The sequence below is a fragment of the Ursus maritimus genome, unplaced genomic scaffold (assembly GCF_017311325.1).
Source record: "Ursus maritimus isolate PB19 unplaced genomic scaffold, ASM1731132v1 scaffold_15, whole genome shotgun sequence".
Classification (NCBI taxonomy): domain Eukaryota; kingdom Metazoa; phylum Chordata; class Mammalia; order Carnivora; family Ursidae; genus Ursus; species Ursus maritimus.
This window is the reverse complement of record NW_024423897.1, coordinates 31,270,717-31,292,499: the sequence shown is the minus strand read 5'-3', so window position 1 is coordinate 31,292,499 and position 21,783 is coordinate 31,270,717. Positions and strand designations below refer to the sequence as shown.

Here is a 21,783-nt window from a genome sequence, read left to right as displayed (position 1 = left end):
CGATTTTATGTATTAAATTTATACCCTTCTACTTTATTGTTTGACTTAGTATCTTATTAATAATTCTTTGGATTTTCCAGATTTACAGTCATATGATCTGCAAATAGGGAGTTCTATTTTCTTCTTTTACAATGCTTAATCTTCTATTTGATTTTGCTTTGCTAATACCACCAATATAATGTTAAAGAATACTGAGACAAGGGAACTCCTTCCTTGCCTTGTTCCTCATCCGGGTAGGAATGCCTCTTGTCAGAAATTTCCCGTTATGTAAGATATTGGCTTTAGGAGTGATGTTTAGTAATCATGTTAAGAACATATGCATTAAATACTATTTTATTAAGTATTTTTTTAAAAATGAGGGAGAGTTGTCGAATTTTGTCAGAGGCCTTTTTAGCTTCTATGGTTATAATATGAATCTTCTTAAATTATTAAGAGTGAAATATACTAAATTAATATTTGACCGTCCTTATAATTTTGGAATAAATCTCTTGCCTCATATTATATTATTTTCATATAGTGTTGATATCTTTGCTAATATTTGTTTAGGATTATTTTTTGCATCAGTATTTAGAATAGAATTCATAAGAGTTTTAAAAATGTGTGATATCTTTATTAAGTTGGTGCATCAGTAATATATATAATACTATAGGTAGTGTATTGGGAACATGTGGTTTTGATATTTTGGTAGAATTATTCTGTGAAAACATCTGATTCTGATTCCTTTATTACTGTACAGTTTTTTTCATAACTTTCTCTACTTATTCTATGGAAATTGGTCTGTTTAATCTGCCTATCTCTATAGGATTCAGTTTTTCCTTATTTCATCTAGGTTTTTCCAGTTTATTTGCATAGATATTTATAAACTGTCTTATGATTTTATCCTGTTTCAAGATAAATTTCTCTTTACTATGTCTTATTTTGTATTTGTATGCTTTCTCCTTTTTTCCCTCTTGACTAGTTAAGTTAGTACTTTGTATTATTGCTTATTTTTCGAGAACTAGTATTTTGATTTATTTAGCGTTTTGGTCTCCTTTTTTTATAACTCAATATCTGCTCTTACTGTTCTTTATTATACTTTAACTTTATTTTACTGTACTTTTTCTAACTTTCTTTGTTGGGAATTTGATTATTTTTATCTTTTCATTTTATTGATATAAGTATTTAAGGCTATACATTTTCTTCTGATCACCACTTTCATTGTATTCCATAGATTCTTTGATTTTTATTTTTTGTTATCACGATTCTTTAGAAATTTAGAAATTTTGATTTTCATTTCTTCATTTCCAAAGAATTGTTTAATAGGAAGTTAAAATTTTTTTTACTGAAGAGTCTTCCACTGAAGGGTCTTTGTTTTCTGTTTTTAATTAATTTCTGGTTATTGTTTTATAGCCAGAGAATGTGGCATTAATTTTACTTTATGGAACTTAACAACAGATTTTGGCAACCTCATAGATGGTCAGATTAACTGAATGCTTCATGTACACTTGAGAAGAAACTATGTTCTTTTTTAATATGTGTCAGTGAGATCTACTTTATTGATTATATTATCTAGGTTATATATATATATTAATGTTTTTTTTTCTTTTTTTATTCTTTTTTTTTTAAGCGAGAGTGAAGTATTAAGTTTAAGGAAGTTACTGCATTACCTGGTGAATACGTGTTCATAGCCATTACTTCTTCACTGTGAATTGGATTCTTTAGCATTATGAAGTAAACTCTTTGTCTAATTTAATATTTCTAAGCCATGGAATGTCAGGGTTTCTTATTCACTTGCATTTACCTGGTTTAGCTTTTCTGAATCAGTTTGTTTTAAGTGGGTCTGTTTGTTTTAACACTTGGGTTTTGCTACATGAGCCAATATGAAAGTGTTTTTTATTAAACAGGTGAGTTAAGTTCATTTTTATTTATTGATATAATTATTATATATTTAGGTAATATTTACCTATTTACTGTGTGTTATGTATTTGTTGCATTTTTTCTATGTTGTCTATTTTTATGTTCCTTATCTTAATACTTTTAATATTATATGCTATAAATAAAATATGTATTTTACATGTTCTGTGTTTGTTTTGTTCTTATGGTTATCTTTGTGCTAATATACTTCATTAGTGACCATTTTCTTATTTAGATTTTTTTCCCATCTTCTCTATTTTCTTGCTGATCCTTTTTACCTCTCTCTTTATTTGACTTAAATTATTTTGTTGTTTTAATTTTTGCTTATGTTCCATATTATATTCTTAGTCTAATGTGTTGTTCCTTGGATGTCTTCCAATTTTGTCTTAATTTTGTTGGTGATTTTTTCATTTTCAGTTTTGTTCCTGAGTTCAGTCAACTCTCATTTTACATCTTCTTGTTTTTTTGTTAATTTTTATTTTGAACTTTTAAATATATTCTTTGAATTTTTTCACATCAGTAAATACTTGTTTAAGGATATTTGATTTAGATTGGCATATTTTTCTCTGCTTTGTATTTGTTCTTTTGGGAATAATTTTCATCATCTGAAATGTTCTGCTTTTCATTTTTTGGTTTTCTAATACAATACCTTTAGTATGGATAGTGTCTTCCTTTTTCTGTTAATTTTGGAGTATCTTACATTTTCCTATGCCAGCAATAACAATTGCAATGAGAAAAGGAAGTTTGGTGGCTTTTTTAGATTTCTTAGTGCTAGAGTCCCCTCTTCTGTTGGTATGATGAAGTGCAGGTTCTTTAATTAATGTCTACGTTTTTTGAGGGACAGAGGAGAGAGGATAATGATGTCTTCTATTTTCTTTTGTTTTTCTAAAATCTTTATTTTCTACTACTTATTTCCTTCTTTCCCCTCATCCCCTAAGTCCATGGGGATCCAAAGCCATTCCTCCTTCCAAGTCTTTCTACTCTTCTGGAGAAGAGGTACAACTCCCAATATGATTGCATCCACTTTCAAGGCCCTCCCTCTCAATTCCCCATAACCAGAACTCTGAACATCCACATATCAGACTTATTCTCTATCAAAAGATAGTGGGCCTCTATCTTTTGGAAGACGATTATATCTGTATTCCACACCTCAGGTGTCCACTTGCTGCTCTGCAGGGGACTCAAGAGGTGGGTTCTTCTGGTTTCTGAATGTTTATCTTAGTCACATGTAAATCGAAGTATTATTCTGCTTTAGTCATGTTGTAGGCATGAGTTATTGGCAGTTTTATTCACTGTCTCTGATCTGTATGGTATTCAGAAGGTACATGGAGATTCTAAATTTGATGGCCCTATTATCCTGTGGGATTCCAAAATCAGATTATGTTGTTTCTGAACAAATATAATTATTAATGAGGTCTTCCTTTCTTGAGCTATAATTTCTTTCCTTATAATTTCCACATATCAATTTCTGGTTGTATCTTTTGAGACAACATAGAATAAATCAAATTTCTCTCGTGTTCTAGCAAAAGCTGTTCCCCAGCCCATAAAATCTTTCCTCTGAAATAATTATCTATCAGCCCTTCAACCATTACTCAGGTGTTGGAGCTTCAAGTCACCCTCCCCTCACCTGAGCACTTTCTTTATCAAAGGTGCAAACTTCTCAGGTTCATAGTTTTCTATAATATATTTATCAGCATAACTTGAGGATATTGTTACCACCAGAAGAAGCTAACAATACCAATTCAAAAGTTCACTCTTAGAATGCTTTATTTTTCTTTGTCCAAATATAATAACCTATGTAAAGAAATAAAGGAAAATTAAAAATGGGAACAAAACATGTTTTTATATGTTGCTTTTGACAAAGGAAGATTATCAGTTGGCTTATACACAAACACAGGAAGTATTTGTTCTGACTGGAAGAACAGTTAATGTGTCTAAATATTTCTAACCAAATGTAACAAATAAAATGTAGAATAGCCGGAATGAATATGAATACTTATGAATCTTAATTAGGAGTCCAGTGCTGCAAAGTGAATGCTAATGAATTAAGAGAGCTTTGCTTTTTCTCATTTATGTGGTGCCAATGGGGTTATGCCTTTTTATGCAATGATGCAAGTAAATCCTGGGATTGCTAAAAATTTTCAATACAGAGCACAGTATTCTTAGAGGGTTCAAATAGAAAGATAGGAGAATGTAGTGAAATGGAGTGGGGCAGTGAAGTTGAGAAGGTAGTGTGAGCACAGGCTTGGTAAGAATTTTCTTAGCAACTTTGGTGGTAGCTATTGGTGAAAACCAAAAATGGGACTTAATGAAGCTAAATGATGCATTTCCTTATGTGATTTTTATCACCGCCACTTCCATGTGTTCTCATATTTTTATTGAAGAGCAAAGAAAACTGAAGATTTCGGTACAGAAACAAATATAAACTTAAGCCTAGAGGATAAAGTTTAAGCAAAAAAAAAAAAAAAGTCTGCCCTACTAGTTTAGGACCATGGGAGCAAAATCACTGCTAAATATCAATAAATAGCACTACTGCTTACTTCACAAATCAAGGTAGTACTATAGAAAATACCTTATATTTGTGCATGATTTTCTAGTGTATCTACCACATTCCTCATATTATCTCATTAAGTCTTTAGAGAAACTGTATGCACACAAGGCAAGATTCATCAAGATTAAGTGATTTGTCCATAGACATTCAGATAGTATGTGACAGAGCCAGTACTAACACTCATGTATTCAGTAGTCATTGGAACACAGCATTTTGAGAAAGTATAATGTAATTCATTGTTATCCTCAGTACTCAAATACTTCTTAGACTTGTGGTTTTATACTTGTTGAGCTAGGTTAATAAAAATATAAGTATCTGCAACACATACATCCTTGCACGTACAAGCGCTCACACATACATGCATGTGAATGCATATGCCGATATCCGTACCCACGCACGTGTGATGTAGTATTTCTTAACCATGAAGCTTCCACTAAAATGTAAGCTCTGAAAGGGTAAGGATCTTAGTTTCTTTTAGTCATTGTCCTGTTTCTAACACCCAAAAGAGTCACTAGTACATGATGGGTGATCGATCAATTAACATTTTTAAAATACAAGAATAGTCCGCTGGTATGTTAATAATTATAGTCATTTTGCAAATCATTTTTATGATTTTTAAGAATAGTCTTTCTTAAATAAAACTAAAGCATGTAACCTGTGGGACGGGTTAGGCATACATAAATTAGGTAGTGTATATATGTGCTGAACAAATATAGGGAGAGATGGAAGGAACAAAAAGGCACTTGACATTCATGAGGCATGAAATATTCAAGACAGTTATATACTTAAATTGGCAACCTATTATTGACATCCAATCTGGCCACAAGTGTCTCTTGCTGGGGCTGTTCGGGGGTTATTAACAAGCTCCTGACCAGGAATATTTGCTCCTGCATCTCTAATTGATCGAGTGTATGCAGGCTCCAGGTACCTGCCATCTGCTGAGTTGCCTTTCTCACCTTTAACTCTGGTCCTTGTAACTGCATTGTAAGCAGAGAAGGCTGATGTAACAAGAGAATGAGAGGGGAAGAACAAGCCAGCAAGTGAGAGGGGAGGGAGGGGAAGAAAGAGAGGTTGGGAGCAGGAGATGAGGGGAGAGAGAAAAAAAAGAGAACATCTGAACATTGTGTAACACAGGATTCAGGTAGCATGGTACCTTTATCCTGTTTGAACCCTATTCTAGTTGTATTAACAAACTTCATTTCTTTCCCCTTGCTTTTTTATAATTTTTAAAATTTTAATTCCAGTGTAGTTAACATACACTGTTCTATTAGTCTTGGGTGTACAATATAGTGATTCAGCAGCTCCATATATTACTCATTGCTTGTCAAGATAAGCACCCTTCACCTATTTGACCCATCCCTCCACCCACTCCCCTCTGGTAACCATCTGTTTGTTCTCTGTAGTTAAGAGTCTGTTTTTTGGTTTGTCTCTCTTCTTTTCCCCCTTTGTTTGCTGTTCTATTTTTTTTAATGTTTTTTATTTATTATGTTAGTCACTGTACAGTACATCCCCGGTTTCCGATGTAAAGTTCGATGATTCATTAGTTGCATATAACACACAGTGCACCATGCAATACGTGCCCTCCTTACTACCCATCACCGGTCTATCCCATTCCCCCACCCTCCTCCCGTCTGAGGCCCTCAGTTTGTTTCTCATAGTCCATAGTCTCTCATGTTTCATTCCCCCTTCTGATTACCCCCCTTTCTTTATCCCTTTCTTCCCCTACCGATCTTCCTAGTTCTTATTCCATAGATGAGAGAAATCATATGATAATTGTCTTTCTCTGCTTGACTTATTTCACTTAGCATTATTTCCTCCAGTGCCGTCCATGTTGCAGCAAATGTTGAGAATTCGTTCTTTCTGATTGTTTGCTGTTCTATTTCTTTTTTTTTAAAATATTTTATTTATTTATTTGACAGAGATAGAGACAGCCAGCGAGAGAGGGAACACTAGCAGGGGGAGTGGGAGAGGAAGAAGCAGGCTCATAGTGGAAGAGCCTGATGTGGGGCTGGATCCCATAATGCCGGGATCACGCCCTGAGCCGAAGGCAGACGCTTAACCTCTGTGCCACCCAGGCGCCCCTGCTGTTCTATTTCTTAAATTCCACATATAAGTGAAATCATATGGTATTAGTCTTTCTCTGACTGGCTTATTTTGCTTAGCATTATGCTCTCTAGTTCCATTCATATTGTTGCAAATGGCAAGATTCATTATTTTTTATGGCTTAATAATATTCTGTTGTATATATGTATACCATATCTTTATCCATTTATCTACTGATGGACACTTGAGCTGCTTTCATAGTTTGGCTTTTGTAAGTAATGTTGCAATAAACATTGGGATGCATATATCCTTTCAAATAAGTGTTTTTGTATTCTTTGGATAAATACCCAGTAGTGCAATTACTGGATCATAGGGTAGTTCTAGTTTTAATTTTTTGAGGAACCTCCACACTATTTTCCACAGTGGCTACAACAGTTTGCATTCCCATATATAATGTATAAGAGTTCCTTTTTCTGCACAAGCTCACCAACACTTGTTTGGTGGGTTGTTGATTTTAGCCATTCTGACAGGTGTGAGGTGATATCTCGTTGTCGTGATTTGCATTTCCCTGATGACAAGTGATGTTGAGTATCTTTTCATGTGTCTGTTGGCTGTCTGTATGTCTTCTTTGGAAAAATGTCTATTCATGTCTTCTGCTCATTTCTTAATTAGATTATTTGTTTTTTGGGTGTTGAATTTTATAAGTTCTTTATATATTTTGGATACTACTCTTTAACAGATATGTCCTTTGCAAATATCTTCTCCTGTTTAGGTTGCCTTTAGCTTTATTGATTGCTTCCTTCACTGGGCAGAAGCTTTTTATTTTGATGATGTGCCAGTAGTTTATTTTTGCTTTTGTTTCCTTGCCTCAGGAGACATATCTAGAAGGTAGTGTCTATGGCTAGTGTCAAAGAGGTTATTGCCTGTGTTCTAGGATTTTTATGGTTTCAGGTTTCAGAATTATGTCTTTAATCCATTTTGAATTTATTTTTGTGTTTGATGTAAGAAAGTGGTCCAGTTTCATTTTTTTTGCGTGCTGCTGTGCAGTTTTCCCAGCACCACTTATTGAAGAGAGTGTCTTTTTTCATTGGATATTCTTTCCTGCTTTGCCAAAGATTAATTGACTGTATAGTTGTGGGTTCATTTCTGGGTTTTCTGTTCTGTTCTATTGATCCATGTGTCTGTTTTTGTACAAGTACCATACTGTTTTGATCACTACAGCTTTGAAATATAATTTGAACTGGAATTGTGATGCCTCCAACTTTGCTTTTCATTTTCAAGATTGCTTCGGATATCTGCATCTTTTGTGGTTCCATGCAAATTTTAGGACTGTTTATTCTAGCTCGTGAAAAATGCTATTGGTAGTTTGATAGGGATTACTTTAAATGTGTCCCTTTTACAACTGCACCAAAAACAGTAAGATACTTAGGAATAAACCTAACCAAAGAGGTGAAAGACCTGTAGTCTGAAAACTATAAAACGCTGATGAAAGAAATTGAAGATGACACAAAGAATTGAAAGGACATTCCATACTTATGGATTGGAAGAACAAATTTGTTAAAATGTCTTTACTATCCAAAACATCTAGTGTATTTTTAATTTCACTTATTGTGTTCTTCATTTCTGACTGGTTCTTTTTTATGTTTTCTCTTTGTTAAGGGTCTCACTAATGTTTCCAGTTTTTTTCTAAAATCCAGTGAATATCTTTATGATCATTACCTTAAGTTCTCTATCAGGCATATTACTTATATCTGTTTCACTTAGGTCTCTTGCTGTGGTTTTGTCCTGTTCTTTCATTTGGGACATGGTCCTATGTCTTCTCATTTTGTCTAACACTCTGTGTCTGTCTCTCTTTGTTAGGGAGGTCAGCTACATTTCCTGCTCTTAAAAGTAAAGACCTTATAAAAAAAAAGAGTGCCTTGCAGTGCAGTATTCTCTGTTCAGTATAACCTAGCACTTCAGCTAAAGCTATGTATGTTGCTTGCACCCAGTTGTTGTGTCCTGGCTGCTTTTTCTTTCAGGCCAGTTGTCTTTAGAGGCTCTATTTGTCTGTTGTGGGTAGTGTCTGTTCCCCAACTAGGGTGGGGTGCACAATTTTAACAAGGTGCACCTTGGGCTTCTATAGGGCCTGCCACTGCCACCACTGCCACTGGGACGGAGGATCTGGAAAACATGTGGGTCAGGAGAGGTGGTGATGGCAAGGTTTGCAGTGGTATTCTGGGGAAGAGTACCCACAGAGGCTAGACTGAGGCAAGGATTACTGGGATTGACCAAAATGCCGGGGGGTGGGGCAGGGCTTGGTGTAAGCCAGCTAGGTAGTGAATGTGGGTGCTGTTCTGGTTCCTGCAGGTGGCCATGTGTTTATGGTGGGGAGCGGAGAGGCAGATGGCACCTGCCAGGTTCTTTGTTCCTGGAGAAGTCCCTTCATGAACACTGCTCCTTTGGTACATGTTCTGAGATGCGTAGATAACTCTTTGTGCTCCCAGTGTTTTGCAAACAGTTGCTTCTATGCTGTAACTCCACCGGCTGTTTTTTGTGCTATCTGGGGGCAGGGATTCAGCTGCCTATCACCCTCTGGGCTCTCCCAGAGCTGAGCCTTGGTTTTTAAAATTTCAGTCTTTAAGTTGCACTGGTTGTTAGAACTCACGAAATTCGGCCTCTCTAGTTTTGCAAGCCAAATGTTATGGGGATTCCTCTTCCTCGTGTGGGCTCCTTGGTGTGATATTTTGTTTCTCACCCTTTTCCACACCTGTGACTCCCTTCCCCTACCTTGTGAATAGCCACAGTTTCACTCCCCACCATGTGTCTGCCTCTCCTACCTTCCTTGATGTGCCCTCTTCCTACCTTTAGTTGTGGAGTTTGTTCTGCCAGTCTTCAGGTCATTTTCTGTGTTATTTACACTGATGTGAGTATTATCTAGTTTTATCTGTGGAATGAGGTGAACTTTGGGTCTTCTAACTCTGCCATCTTGGCCCCTCTCCTCTTGCTCCTTGCTATGTTTTCAGTTGATTCAACTAACTGTATGATTTAATTATCTTAATTTGGTCTGTGATCCCTTCTGTTCTATTACCTCTGGAAGAGCCTGCCTAGTAGACTACTTGGAGATTACCATACATCAAGGTATTTGCTTCCACAGTGATGATTTACTTTAAAATAAATTTGATAAGATTCAAGCTTAATTCCATAATAAAGTCACTTTATTTCACTTGCCTCCTAATATTTTCTTGAGAGAAAGAGAAGAAAATGCCTTGTGTTATGCATGGGAGTATCATCCTTTATGTGTCAAAGCTGAATGGAAGTTGAAAACCTTTGAATTAGAAAATTAGCATACCAGGTCAAAGGCTCCTAAATCCTAATCTGACACTACCAGCAGGCCAGACAGTCATCCCAAATGCAGAGGTCAATGAGAGAATATGACCAAAAAGGAAATGATGTGAAGAGTTTCAGAGTCACAGCATTCAATCAAGTTCATTAATATAGAAGACAAAGATTATTCAGTTCCTACAAGTTTTTTTGTCTTACAATGATAGAGGAAAGAATTGCCTGAATTTATGCAAATAATCTCATTTTTAAACTTGATTTTGCTTTACTAGACTCAAACATAGTTGAGAGAGACAAAATTAAACTGCTTGACTTTAAAGAATATTTAAGGGAATATTTAAAATGTGCTACTATTTTTCAAAAGTGGGAAATCTAAAAATTTTTTGAGGAGTAAAAGCTTCATGAATGCTGTTAATGTATTTTTTTATTATGAGAAATGGAAGAAATAGAAAAATATTCTATCATGAATGTCATGAAATCCCTCTTTTCTTTCTATTTCATTGGTGTGCAACATGTAATATGAGTTCCAAATTAAAATGTTTAGTCATTGGAGCTTTATAACCATTCTCCTCAAAGCAACAACCCCTGAACATAGCACTGAATCATATAATCATAATGCATCATCCACATCTAGCCAATCCCTCTATTCTGAATTTTCAGTAAAATGATTTAGTTATTTGAACACCAGCTGGTAGCCTGCTCTCTATACTGCAAGTAATAGAAGGATTTATAGGCTACTCATGTTGCCTTTTTTCACTGTGCTTAGGAAGACAGGATGTTACTTTATATTTTAATCACTTCGTAATCATTGATTGTGACAAATACCTTTGTCTGAAGTGAAGGTGGGATGTCCAAAAGAGAGACATCAGAGATTAATTTTAGTTAAAAGTACATTTTCAGCTGAAAGCTAAAATGTAGACATTAACTTAGTATGAAATTGGTAGGCGTGTGTGTGTGTGTGTGTGTGTGTGTGTTGCATATGTTTGTGTTTCTTCAGTTGTAGAGAAATTCTAGAGAAAGTGGGCAAGGCTACCTTACCTAGATGAAAGAGAGTTTGCAAATTTGAAACAAGTTTGGTATATAAAAGGGCTTTTAGACATTTTATGCTACTCCCTCCCTCCCCAGAGTAGAATGTGGAAACATCTGGTCCTAAAGGTAAGTCAGGTCAGAGAAGAATTTCAAAATGGAGAAGGAAGTAGGTAAACAGGGGTGAATATCATAGGGTCAGTGTCTTCATTTGCCTTTCTTTTTGTGTGTGAGTCCCTACTTATGGATAGTTTTGCTCCCTCCACAGTTCATATTGTATTTATTCTAAATTTGACGTCATACAGGAATGAAAAGGATTCTTACTTGACTGGGTCTCAAAGGAAAAACATTTCAGTCATAAAATACAGAACATGTGGCTTTAGCACATTTAAAAAAATCATGATACAAAGATTTCTGTTACTAGTCAAGATGGAGGGTAAATTCAGAGAGACAAGACTTACTTTCCTACCTAAGTAACAACAACAACAAAAAAAACTGAATAAAATATATGAAAGAACAGTTTTCAAGACATTGAACATTAGGCAATGAAGGGTAGTGATTCCTTTCACTAAATAAACAAATGAGATGAGATCTGTAATTTCCCCAGCTTATTGGCTGCAGATTTCCCAGGCCACAAGGGAGAGAGAACCCAGACAAAGCCTGGTGGTCTCTGAGTTGAGAAGATAAAGCAGGGAATCTGGTAAGGCCAGCCACGCCAGAATTCATAGGAAGAGTATCACAGAAGAGCGAGTTATGCAGAGAGAGGGAGAAAAATCTCTGGAGATCTGCAGAGTCCTCTATTTGTTTTCAGCTCAGTACTGATCAGTGCATGAGAGTGAAGAAACTACTTGAGGCTAGAGAAAGAACCAACAGAAAGGATTAGAGGGAACACTGTCCAGGGCTTACAGAAGACAGCCAATGTGGGAAACTTCATAATTCTGGAATCAGGATAGAGTTCTCAGAAGTGTTTTGCCTCAGTAGTAGCAAAATCAACCCTCAACTAAATGCTGCTCTGGTTCCTCCTAATAACACTCATAAGCAAGACCTTACTGTTTCTAAGTAACTTAACAGCACTCCAGAATAAAGCTCAAGAATATTTACAGAAATGCAAAAATATTAGCATCCAGCAAGATAAAATTCATAATGTCTAGCATCCAATAAAGAATTATCAGCATGCAAGGAAGCAAGGTATTATCCATATGAAGGTGCAAAATAATCTATTAAACCAACCCAAATTTGGCACAGAAGACAGAATTAGTAAACCAGGACAGTAAACAATTACTATAATACACCCCCTGTTTCAAGAAGCTGGAGTAAATATTGTGCATGTTAAGTAAAGACAAAAGAAATGTTAAAAATACTTAAATTGGACTTCCAGGGATGAAAACTACAGTGTATGAAATGAAAGATATAATAGGTGGGATTCATGATAGATTAGATATTACAGAAGTGATTACTGAACTTGAAGACACAGCAATTGAAACTATACAAATGAAACACAGAGAGAAAAATTACTGAAAAAGCCCCATAGAACATTAGTGTTTAATACTTCTTGCAGTGCGGGTCTATGGGAGGTAAGATGAATCCTTTCAGTTTTTGCCTGCTTGCAAGTGTGTTTTATCTTTATTCTTTAGATTTCAGCGGTATGATTATGATAAGTATAGGTGTGGTTTTCTTTGTATTTACTTTTCTTGGGTTTCTCTGAACTTCTCAGGTCCATACGTTGACATCTTCCATCAATTTTGGAAAATTGTCACTCATTCCCTCTTCTGATATTTCTTCTCTGTTTTTGTTGTTGTTTTTGTTGTGGGACTCCAGATACCCAAATGTTAGCCTGTTTGATATTGTTTCACAGTTATTGGATATTCTTATCACTCTTCTTTTAAAAATGTTTTCTCTTTGTGTTTTAAATTGGGTGATTTCAATTTCAATTTTCAATCCAAATTCACTGATTCATGTGATGTGTTCAGTATGCTAATGAGCCCATCAAAATAATTCTTCATCTTATATTTTATTTTTCATTTTTTAGATTGCCATCTGGCTCCTTTCTATAGTTTTCATCTTTATTCTATAATACCCGGTTTGTTCACGCATGCTATCCACCTTTCCCATAAGATTTCTTAAAATATTTATTATTGGTATTTTAAAGTCCCTCTTTGATAATTCTAGCACTTGGACCATCTTTGGATCAGGTTTTAATAGACTCTTGTATCTCTTGAGAACAAGTCACGTTTTTTTCTGTGATTGATAGTTTGATATTAATAATAATACAATAGAAACTGAGGCAAATAATATTTACACCCAGCAAAGGGCACATTCCTTTTGTCAGACCACTAAGAAGAGGAGATGAGATTTAAGGAGATGAGTCAATCTCATCTATAATTGAGTTGGGCTCTGGGCTTGTCTGTTTCTTTAGTTGGATTTCTTTCACCACAGGCTTCAAATAATTTGTGCACAGGATCAGAATTTTCTTTTTAACCAGACTTGGGTCCTGAGTGTTTGGAGGAATTGTTTCCATTCTCCTGCTTTGCTTTCAGCCTTCCGCAGATCCTGGTTGTCTGCATTTCAGAGGGATGTGTCTCAGCATTCTTGCCTCTACCCCAGCCATGAAAATCAGTCATTGCTTGGTACTCACTGAAGACCCCAAGTACCTAAGGAGTTCAGTTCATTTCTCCTTTGCTGCCTCCAGACTGCAATAAACCCCCTATGCTTAGATCTCAGAGAAGAGTCCCTTTTAACTTTCCTGCCCCCTCTCCCGCTTGTAGGTTATCACTGCCTCTTAGTGTTGGGCCCCAAGAACTTATAGAACTTGTCTCAGTTCTCCTTTCCTGCCGTTAGAGTTCATGAGGTCCTTCCCTGTACCTCGGAGGAGCAGATCTCTCTCAGCATTCCTGTCCTTCCACTGAAGTTAGGTGCCTGCTGCCTTGCATCACTGTAAAGCCTTAGTGCTTGAAAGTTTTTCTTAGCATTCTTACCCTAGCCCCAGTATTTCTCATCACTCTGTGAAGGCCCATGAGAAAACGTTGGTAGGTGGGCATACTCTATGTCCTAAGGATTCTCAACCATCATGACAGCCCACACTTGATCTACCAAAATTTTTTTTTAGAAGTTCAGCAGTTTTCTTCTTACCTATTTCTCTGACAGCTTTCTCCTTTTCTACTGCTTTACCAAGGATGAAAGAAACTGTTGGGTGTTTTCACTGCAGAGAGAGGTTTATAACTTTCTAGATTTTATTCATTAGATATTTCCCCCCATATTTAGCTCTCCGACGAATTTTTAATAAACTATGATTTTATTGGTTATCTGGCTTGTTAGTGTTAGGGTAGGAATGACATTCTTTTGTAACTTTCTACATTCTAAGCAGAAGCTGACAGCTGGTGTTTACATATACATGATTGTTTTCCATATATATATATATATACACACACACACATATATATTTCCATATATATATAAATTTCCATATATATATATATATATAAACATTTATATATAATAGTTTTGACAAAAGTTATTGTTCTTGACAAATTTTTTTTTTTGGAATTCCTCTTTCAGAATTTCTTGAAATCATTCATCATAGTCATTTGAATACCCTCAGTGATAGAAAATCTTCAGCTCCAAGCATCATATCTGCTCTAAAATAAAAATGACATTCAAAATTAAGTTTGTAAATAATGCTGACATGACATTTAGTAATGTTTTTAGTAAAAACAATGTAATTATAAAATAGACTGTCTTTCTTATGTCTCTCTTAAACAACTTTGAAAACAGTTTTATACAAGCAGTTCAAAACTGGTTTTGAGTGATAACAGCATCACCGAAATACGAAAACTGTTTCTAATGATGGCTGCTTAATTATAGAATACTAATATAAACAAAGTATTGAGGAACATGTAATTTTTTAATTCATTTTTATTGCTCATGTATCTAGCTTTGAACCTGCTTTTAAAATTACTTTGAAATATTTTAAACTTTAGTTCTTCTTGTACTCTGAATAATGCAGTTCAATTGATAATCTGTAGCTTACCATTTTTTGGTTTCTTTCTAAATGCAAAAATAGGTTAATTTTTTTTAGTTTAGTTGAAAACATAACACATCTTTAGTTTGTTCACAACTGATTTCAAATGAAGTGTTTCAAGGGGAAGATAGATATATTTTGTTCGTGAAAACAAAAGTGGAAATGAGTACCACAGAGAAGTACTCATTTATGGGATCAGATATGACCACACTTCCCGGCAGAGGGCAGCACTCTACGGGAAATCACAAGCGTAGGCAAATGCTTCTGAACTTTTGCCTCAAGTGCCAGAGCCTGGTCAAACTGTTGAGAAACATTATTGGATTTTATTTGTTGAATTTTAAATAGTTATGAAATTATGAAACTTTGAGGCTGAATATTCTGACTAGGTGCTTATTTATTTGATTTTTTTCCTGTCACATACCAAAATTTAAGGACATGTAATAATAATGACTTATCGTAAATTTACTGCCTTCTGTGTAAGATACAATTTCTTTTAATTGTTGAAAATGACTTCTTTTGAGGTTATTGGCATCTTCATGTTTTGAAAATTGCAGGATTTATTGCACAAAACCATGTTCACAGCATTCTTATATTTTATGATTTTATGAATGCCTATTGTGTCCCCATTAAGGCATTCACTTTTTATCTTCTTCTAAACTGTTTTTTAAGCTTTTTATTCATATGCAAGATTTTTCATCTATCAGTTTCCAGTCCAACAAATGTATCATATTTGAGCATTTTCTAAGTGTAAGCTCCTTTGCAAATGCTTTTGCTCCTGACTTATTTTAGTTGTCTTTCTTTTTCTCTCCTGTAGTTCAACTATGTATGTGTTGACACATGCTCAGATACAGCAAGAAGAGGTCGGTGCCCTTCAACAGTATCCTGCAGTCATATCTTCTACATTAATGCCTAACCTAACTTCTTCCATTCATTTCTTTTCCTTTTTTACTACAATATATATATATATTTACAGACGAGCCTGTAAAATATATTTGTACTGTTTAATGTACAATAACAAAATAAACAGTAGTGTAACCCAAGTCAAAAAATAGAACTTTGGCAGCTTCTAAGCATACCCACTTAGTTCTTGGCTTCCTGCCTAATTATAATCCAATCCCTCCACCCTGGAGGTATCTACTCTTCTGGCTTTGTGATAATCATACCTTTCTCTTACATCCTTAAACAATGGTCTGGTTTTGCCTGTTTTGAACTCAATATGAATGGAATCATACTGCTGGAATTTTGTTTCCTATTTTAAACTTAATTTGCCTATTAAAAAATTGTGCATTCCTATAATTAAAATCATTTGAACAAAAAAATGGTACTCTGATTAAACTGCATTTTACAGTTTACAAGACACCTTGGACCAACCTGGTTTTTACTCTAGATCTCACTGTTGAACTCCCCAGTTTCTTCCTTCACCAACACGCAAATTCTTTTCCTTCCAGGCAAAGGGGGGAGGCAGGCTCAGGGATCATTGTTGGTAGTTCTGATTCTTCGGTGAAAAAGGGGCAGCAGTCATTTAAATTTGATCCAACCTTTTTGCATCTTACAAAGTTGAACAGCTAAAAGAAGTAGAATAAGTGAAATAAGAAGGCAGTGCTTGTGGAATGTCAGCGCATGTTGGTGGCACACACCTCGTTATGATTTGCCTGCTTGCTTCTCCTGTTCAGTTGTTTCTTTCGAAGACAGTAGATTTTTTTTTAATAATATTTTTCTATTATGTTAGTCACCATACAGTACATCCCTGGTTTTTTGATGTAAAGTTCGATGATTCATTAGTTGCGTATAATACCCGAAGACAGTGGATTTTTATCTTGTTTTTCTAAGTTCTTAATTTCAACTTATAGCATTTCTCAACATCAGCCTTAATGGGGTTTGTCAGACATGGTTGCAGAGGAAGCAGAGCGAGGCACTCCAGAGAGCAGACTCCAATCTGCACAGTGGCCGCCTCTAAGTGCCCTATTGAAATTATTTTTAGCCTTCTTTTTTTGTTCAATATTGTGTTTGCAGTGCCATCCACTATAGCATTTGGCTATATCATTTTCTCAGTGATATGCTGTTTCATTGTATGAATATTTCACAACTCATTCATGCAACCATAAGTGAACATTCAGGTTGTTTGCAGTTTTTGGTTACTGTAAAGAACTGCTGCAAATATTCTTACACGCCTATGCTGGTGCATATGTTTACATGTTTTTAGGGTAGGTACTGGCAAACTTTAATATTTCCCTGGTGAAACACCTCTTGGATTTTGATATTCAAACTTTAGAATATAGGTATTTTTGTAATATGCTTGTCAGCTGATGTTTTGTATGAAAAATTTGTATTTACGCCCAAATGCAGTACTACATTTTCAAGAAAACTCTGTGTGTGTGTTGGAGATAGGTGTTATAGGGGAAGTCTTGAATTATATTCTAAGTAGAATTGTTAAGTGTTAATGTTTTGAAAGTGCAGTCAGGATCAGCAAAGGGCATTGTGATGGTTAATTTTACATGTCAATTTGGCTGAAGGTGGGTGCCCAGATATTTGGTTAAACATTATTCTTTGTGTATCTGTGAGGGTATTTCTGGATGAGATTAACATTTGAATAGAGTGAATTAAACAGATTACCCTCTGCAATGTGGGTGAGCCTCATCTAACTCACTGCTGGTCTCAATAGGACAAAAAGCTGAGTAAAGGAGTATTTGCTTTCTCTGCCTGTCTTCTAGCTGGAACTTTGGTCTTCTCCTGCCTTCAGACTTGGGCTTCGACTAGAACTATACCATTGGCTTTCCTGGGTCGTCAGCAGATTCCTGAGTCTTGACGGCAGATCTCGGGACTTCTCAGTCTCCATAATCATGTGAGCCAACTCCTTACAATGAATTACATAAGTCATTCATATATCCAATTGATTGTGTTTCTTTAGAGAACCCGGACTAATACAGCATGTTTCTGTATGCAAAGTAGTTGTTTAAAATGAGCATATTAATCATTTAATGAACAACATTTCAGCCATTTTTCATCTTAACATGACAGCTTGTCACTTATATATATAGGCATTTTACTGTGAATTACTTATGTTTTAGGAAATTGGTTGAGGTTTTGAGTTAACATAAAATATTATAAGTTTTCTTATTTAAAATATTGATAAATAGACTCTCAATTAGCATTATTTTTAAAATGTCTTATTTATAAAAATAGATTTCTGATTTTAAGTGGAGAACACCTAAAGTGGGAAATGCTATACCTAAAATGGAAATGCTAGGTCATAGATTGTGTGTATCTTCAACTTGGCTAGATAATGCCAAATTTTATCCCAAAAATATGGTACAAATATTACCACCAGGTGTTTGTGGGAACTCTGTTGCTTATATCCTCACAGAGAAGGTAACCAAATATCCCAATTTTTGAGGAAATGGACTGTTTTACAGAAAAATGCCAGTTATAAAACATAGAAAAAATATAGTATTAGGAAAGAATAATTTCACATACCCAAATGATATTATAGATTAAGGGAAGGATTATTAATTGGTGTCAAAAATCATTAAGTAAGTGGTTAATGGGAAACTTGGTTAATTGCTAAAAGAAAATCTCACATGTTATTTTTTAATAGCAAGGGGAAAACTTATCTGTTCAGTGGAGGGGAAAACAAAGTAACTTAGTATAAGAATCAATCAATTGTAGCATCACTATTGGTTAATCAAATAATATGTGCCTCGTGATATAATGCCACATGAAGTTACACACCATTGCTTATGAGTTATCCTAGGCAACAATATTTAAATTGGATTTATTAAGCCTCTAATATGATGTGCAATTTACAAGAAATGTAGAATATAGACAAGCAAGTTAAATGAGAGCATAACAAAGAAACTAGACAAATTCAGGGATATTCTGTGGGAGTTAAATGGGCTGGATTCTTTAAAAATTACTATTGTGAAAAAGACATTGTAGTTGATTATGAGAAACTAAGGGACATAAAAACCAGAGACAAATGATCCTACATTTGATTTTTTTTTTAAAGATTTTATTTATTTGTCAGAGAAAGAGAGAGCGAGAGAACACAAGCAGGGGAAGCACAGGCAGAGGGAAAGCAGGCTCCCTGCTGAGCAAGGAGCCCGATGTGGGGCTCGATCCCAGGGCCCTGGGATCATGATCTGAGCCAAGGGCAGACTTAACCGACTGAGCCACCCGGGCATCCCTACATTTGATATTTGAATGGATAAACCACCTGTGTGCAATATTTGGGGATTAAATGGGGAATTTTGAAAATACTGTCAATATCAGAGGAGATAAAAATGTATGGAAAGAGCAGCCTATTGTATAAACCAATTAATAACAAAATTAAAGAAACACATTGATAATAATACAATAATCATAGGAGACTTTAACAGCCCACTCACTGCAATGGACAGATCATCTAAGCAGAAGATCAACAAGGAAACAAGAGCTTTAAATGACACGCTGGACCAGATGGACTTCACAAATATATTCAGAGCATTCCATCCTAAAGCAACAAATACACATTCTTCTCGAGTGCACATGGAACATTCTCCAGACTAGATCACATACTGGGTCACAAATCAGGTTTCAACCAGTACCAAAAGATTGGGATCATTCCCTGCATATTTTCAGACCACAATGCTTTAAAACTGGAACTCAATCACAAGAGGAAAATTTTGGAAAGAACTCAAATACATAGAGGCTAGAGAGCATCCTACTAAAGAATGAATGGGTCAACCAGGAAATTAAAGAAGAATTAAAAAATTCATGGAAACAAATGAAAATGAAAACACAACTGTTCAAAACCTTTGGGATGCAGCAAAGGTGGTCCTAAGAGGGAAGTATATAGCAATACAAGCAATATAAGCCTTTCTCAAGAAACAAGAAAAGCCTCAAATACCTAACTTTACACCTAAAGGAGCTGGAAAGAGAAGAGCAAATTAAGCCTAAATCCAGCAGGAGAAGAGAAATAATAAAGATTAGAGCAGAAATCAATGAAATAGAAACTAAAAAACAGAACAGATCAATGAAACCAGGAGCTGGTTCCTTGAGAAAATTAATAAGATTAATTACTAATTAATTAGATTAATAATCAATTAATCTGATAAGTCTGGCCAGTCTCCTTGGCCAGAAATATCAAAAAGAAAAGAGAAAGGACCAAAATAAATAAAATCATGAATGAAAGAGGATAGATCACAACCAACACCAAAGAAATACAAACAATTATAAGAACATATTATGAGCAACTATATGCCAACAAATTAGGCAATCTGGAGGAAATGCATGCATCCCTAGAGGTATATGAACTTCCAAAACTGAAACAGGAAGGAATAGAAAACCTGAACAGACCCATACATAACCAGCAAAGAAATTGAAGCAGTAATCAACAATCTCCCAACAAACAAGAGTCCGGGGCTGGATGACTTCCCAGGGGAATTCTACCAAACATTTAAAGAAGAATTAATACCTATTCTTTTGAAGCTATTTCAAAAAATAGAAGTGGAAGGAAAACTTCCAAACTCTTTCTATGAGGACAGCAGTACCTCAATCCCAAAACCAAAGACCTCGCCAAAAAGGAGAATTATAGACCAATATCCTTGATGAACATGGATGCAAACATTCTCACCAAGATACTAGCTAATAGGATCCAACAGTACATTAAAAAGATTATTCACTATAACCAAGTGGGATTTATTCCTGGGCTGCAAGGGTGATTCAACATCCATAAATCAATCAATGTAATACAGTACATTAATAAAAGAAAGGACAAGAACCGTATGATCCTCTCAATAGATGCAGAAAAAGCATTTGACCAAGTACAGCATCCTTTCTTGATTAAAACTCTTCACAGTGTAGGGATAGAGGGAACATACCTCAGTATCATAAAAGCCATATATGAAAAGCGCACAGTGAATATCATTCTCATTTGGGAAAAACTGAGAGCTTTTCCCTTAGGGTCAGGAACATGGCAGGGATGTCCACTCTCACCACTGCTTTTCAACATAGTACTAGGAGTCCTAGCCTCAGCAATCAGATGATGAAGAGAAATAAAAGTTATTCAAATCGGCAAAGAAGTCAAACTCTCTTCACAGATGACATGGTACTTTATGTGGAAAACCCAAAAGACTCCACCCTAAAATTGCTAGAACTCATACAGGAATTCAGCAAAGTGGCAGGATATAAAATCAATACACAGAAATCAGTTGCATTTCTATACACTAACAATGAGACAGAAGAAAGAGAAATTAAGGAGTCAGTCCCAATTACAATTGCACCCAAAACCATAAGATACATAAACCTAACGAAGGAGGCAAAGGATCTGTACTCAGAAACCTATAGGACATTCATGGACGAAATTGAGGAAGACACAAAGAAATGGAAAAACGTTCCATGCTCATGGGTTGGAAGAACAAATATTGTTAAAATGTCTATGCTGCCTAGAGCAATCTATACATTCAATGCAATCCCTGTCAAAATACCATCAACTTTTTTCACAGAGCTAGAACAAATAATCCTAAAATTTGTGTGGAACAAAAAGGGACCCTGAATAGCCAAAGGAATGTTGAAAAAGAAAACCAAAGCTGGTGGCATCACAATTTCAGACTTCAAGCTCTATTACAAAGCTGATCATCAAGACAGTATGGTCCTGTCACAAAAACAGACGCATAGATCAATGGGACAGAATAGAGAACCCAGAAATGGATCCTCAACTCTATGGTCAACTAATCTTTGATAAATCAGGAAAGAATATCCTATGGAAAAAAGACAGTCTCTTCAACAAATGGTGTTGGGAAAATTGGACAGCCACATGCAGAAGAATGAAACCGGACCATTTCTTTACACCATACACACAAATAGACTCAAAATGGATGAAAAGCCTAAATGTGAGACAGGAATCCATCAAAATCCTAGAATAGAACATGGGCAGCAACCTTTGTGACCTTGG

The 21,783-nt window shown here is 35.4% G+C and overlaps 1 protein-coding gene across 1 annotated transcript in view; it reads left to right on the top strand.

Moving 5' to 3' along the window:
- The window catches only part of FBXO4 (F-box protein 4), a 50,722-nt gene extending 32,797 nt beyond the window's left edge, over nucleotides 1–17,925 (top strand). The window contains exon 6 of the mRNA XM_040630474.1: nucleotides 17,564–17,925. Within this exon, the coding sequence (XP_040486408.1) occupies nucleotides 17,564–17,658 (95 nt within the window). The 3' untranslated portion in view covers nucleotides 17,659–17,925. The remainder of the gene's footprint in view (nucleotides 1–17,563) is intronic.
- The last annotated feature ends 3,858 nt before the right edge of the window (nucleotides 17,926–21,783 follow it).